The following is a 2,380-nucleotide window of genomic DNA, read 5'->3' as shown; positions in this document are numbered from 1 at the left end:
CTGCCCACCCCCGGCCCCCGGGACACCCCGGGACGCCCCGGCCCGGCCCGGCCGCCCCCTCCCCTCTCTCATCTGTTGCTTGTAAACCTTTCCTCCGGGGCTGTCCGCTGTCCTTAGAGATCCTCCAGGCTATAGCCCCGGAATTTGAGGCTGGGGGGCACCGGGATGGCGTTGCCCCCCAGGTGCCAGCTCCACAGCGGGTGGGTTTTGGAGAGAGCCCAGGAGTTTTTGCCCCCGAGGGAGGAGGCAGGACACAGGTCCCCATCTTCCCCCACGACCAGGGAGGGAATACAAGGGAAGTTGCCCATGAGGCTGAAGGAATTCCGAGGCGGGGTTGGCCCGGCGCTGCCGAGGCGTTTGCAGGGAGTGTTTCCCTTTTTGGCATTCCTCCTCGGAGTCTTTTGTGGCCTCCCTTTGGAGGAGCTCTGTTGCCTTTCTGCCTCAGCGCCTCTGGCAAGGCGTCTGCGCTTGGCATTCCTTTCCGAGCCATTGCCTCTCAAAGCTTTGGATGACAAGGTGCTGGGGCTCTCTGCTCTTTTGGAGCCGGGGGATTTGAGCTCTGCGCCTTTCCAGGGCTCCGGCCTCCCTCCGTGCCGCAAACTTTTCCCGTCCAGGTTGAACCCTTTGGCATAACACCACAGCTTGGATTGCCGGATCAGCCGGTCAAAGTGCTCCCTCCGGGGCTCCCCCGCCTCCTCGGGGGGTGCAGGGCCGGGGCTCCCCCCCAGCTCCGGGGGCTGCGGGGCCGAGCCCGGGGCCGCCTCTGGGGAAGGCGCCGGCCCGATTAAGGCTCCGCTTTGCCGCTCAGCCCGTTCTAACGAGGCTCTATTGTTCGAGGCATCTTTGTGCAAATCCTTCCCTTTGGCGCAGGGCTCCGCGTCCCCAAAGCCTCCCTCCTTTTGTTGCGGGTCCCCCTCGGGGGTGCTGCTCGGGGAGGGAGGGGGGGAGGAGGAGGAGGAGGAGGAGGAAGAGGAGGAGGAAGGGGAGGCCTCCTGCTTCGCGTACAGCCCCGGCTGCGGCTGAGGCCCCGAGCCCAGGGCTGGAGCCGGGCTCAAACTTTCCAAAGTTGACGCTCGCAAAGTCCTGGCCCAGAGCTGCTGCGAGAGGAAAAGGAGGTCGGGGTCGGGGCGCAGGGCTTTGCCCACGCTCGGGGGGGGCTCGGCCGGGCGCTCCTCCCCGAGGGGCTCCCGGGGGGGCTGCGGCTGGAAGCGCGGCAGAGCCGCCTGCCTGTACCGGGTGCTCTGCACCGAGTCCCCGCTGCACAGCGAGCTGCTCTCCGACTCCGAGGAGCTGCCTTCCTCGCTGCTGCACGAGCTGTCCCCTTCCTCCTCCTCCTCCTCTTCCTCCTCCTCCTCCTCGGACGAGTCGCTGGAGGTGGCGGGGCTGGACCCGGCGAAGTCCAGGCTGGAGTCCGAGTCGCTGGAGTAGCCGGCGGAGGTGCCCTGGCGCTTGGAGCCGGGGAAGCCGGAGGAGCGGCCCTTCCTGGCGGCCGCGGGCCCCTTCTCCTGCGGGAAGAGCCCCTTGGCGCAGCAGGGCCCCCTCTTGCGCCGGCCCGCGGGGGCGAGCGCGGCCGGGAGCGCGGCGGGATGCGCGGCCGCGGGGTGCAGCAGGGCCAGGTCGCGGGGGTACCCGGCCAGCACTCCGGCGAAAAGCCCCCCCCGGCCCGCCAGCCCGCGGCCCCCCCGGGGCGGGAAGGCCCTGTGGAAGGGCTGCGGGCCGGGGAAGGCGGGGGGCGGTCGGGGGCGGCCGGGGGCGGCGGGGCCGCAGCAGCCGCCGGCTCTGCAGGGCGGCAGCAGCTGGGGCCGGGGGCAGGGGAACAGCTCCCCCGGGTCCGGCAGCAGCAGCTGCTCCCTCCTCTTGCTCTTCCTCTTCCTCTTCCTCCTGCGGGGGCTGAGGCTCTTGCAGGAGGTGCAGAGAGCCTCCAGGTCCGCCTTGGAGATGAGCGAACACTTCACCGCGCGGGTGGGCACCGAGTTGATGGCCTTGAGGGTCCGGAGCTCTTTAAGATCGCAGCGCCGGCTCTTGATCTTTAAGGTTTCCATCTTCTTGCTGATGGTGGTCCTGGGGATATCCTTAAACAGGTCGCTGAGGACCTGGGCCAAAGCAAACATCTGGGTGCCATTGATCTGTAAGTATCCCAAGTTTATCCCTTCGATTTCTTGATAGCCAGCATGAAAATCCCCCGGCCTGGCTTCCCCATTGTAATCCATGGTGGCTGGAACAATTCCGAAGGTCCCTTCGCAGGTCAGGAACATTTTGCAAGGAGCATTTACTTTGTCTCTTTCAAAGGGGGCATTGAAAATAAGGACATATTTGTTTCCACTCCCTGATCACACACATCCCTACCCCTCCGGAGAGGGGGAAAGGGGGAGGGGAGGGA

The 2,380-nt window shown here is 66.8% G+C and overlaps 1 protein-coding gene across 1 annotated transcript; it reads right to left on the bottom strand.

Annotated features, from left to right (window-relative positions):
• Positions 1 to 67: 67 nt before the first annotated feature.
• Positions 68 to 2,359, bottom strand: EPOP (elongin BC and polycomb repressive complex 2 associated protein). Its single transcript, XM_027908207.1, has one exon. It carries the CDS (start codon positions 2,253 to 2,255, stop codon positions 114 to 116), a length of 2,142 nt encoding a protein of 713 aa, XP_027764008.1. The 5' UTR covers positions 2,256 to 2,359; the 3' UTR covers positions 68 to 113.
• Between the last annotated feature and the right edge of the window lie 21 nt (positions 2,360 to 2,380).

This window comes from Empidonax traillii, unplaced genomic scaffold, assembly GCF_003031625.1.
Source record: "Empidonax traillii isolate 1590-97213 ecotype Southwest subspecies unplaced genomic scaffold, ASM303162v1 scaffold1655:size138967, whole genome shotgun sequence".
Classification (NCBI taxonomy): domain Eukaryota; kingdom Metazoa; phylum Chordata; class Aves; order Passeriformes; family Tyrannidae; genus Empidonax; species Empidonax traillii.
This window is presented reverse-complemented; position numbering and strand designations above follow the sequence as displayed.

What these genes read in the sequence shown, in the direction of transcription:
- EPOP (XM_027908207.1), bottom strand. Translation starts at nt 2,255, where the DNA reads ATGTTCCTGACCTGCGAAGGGACCTTCGGAATTGTTCCAGCCACCATG.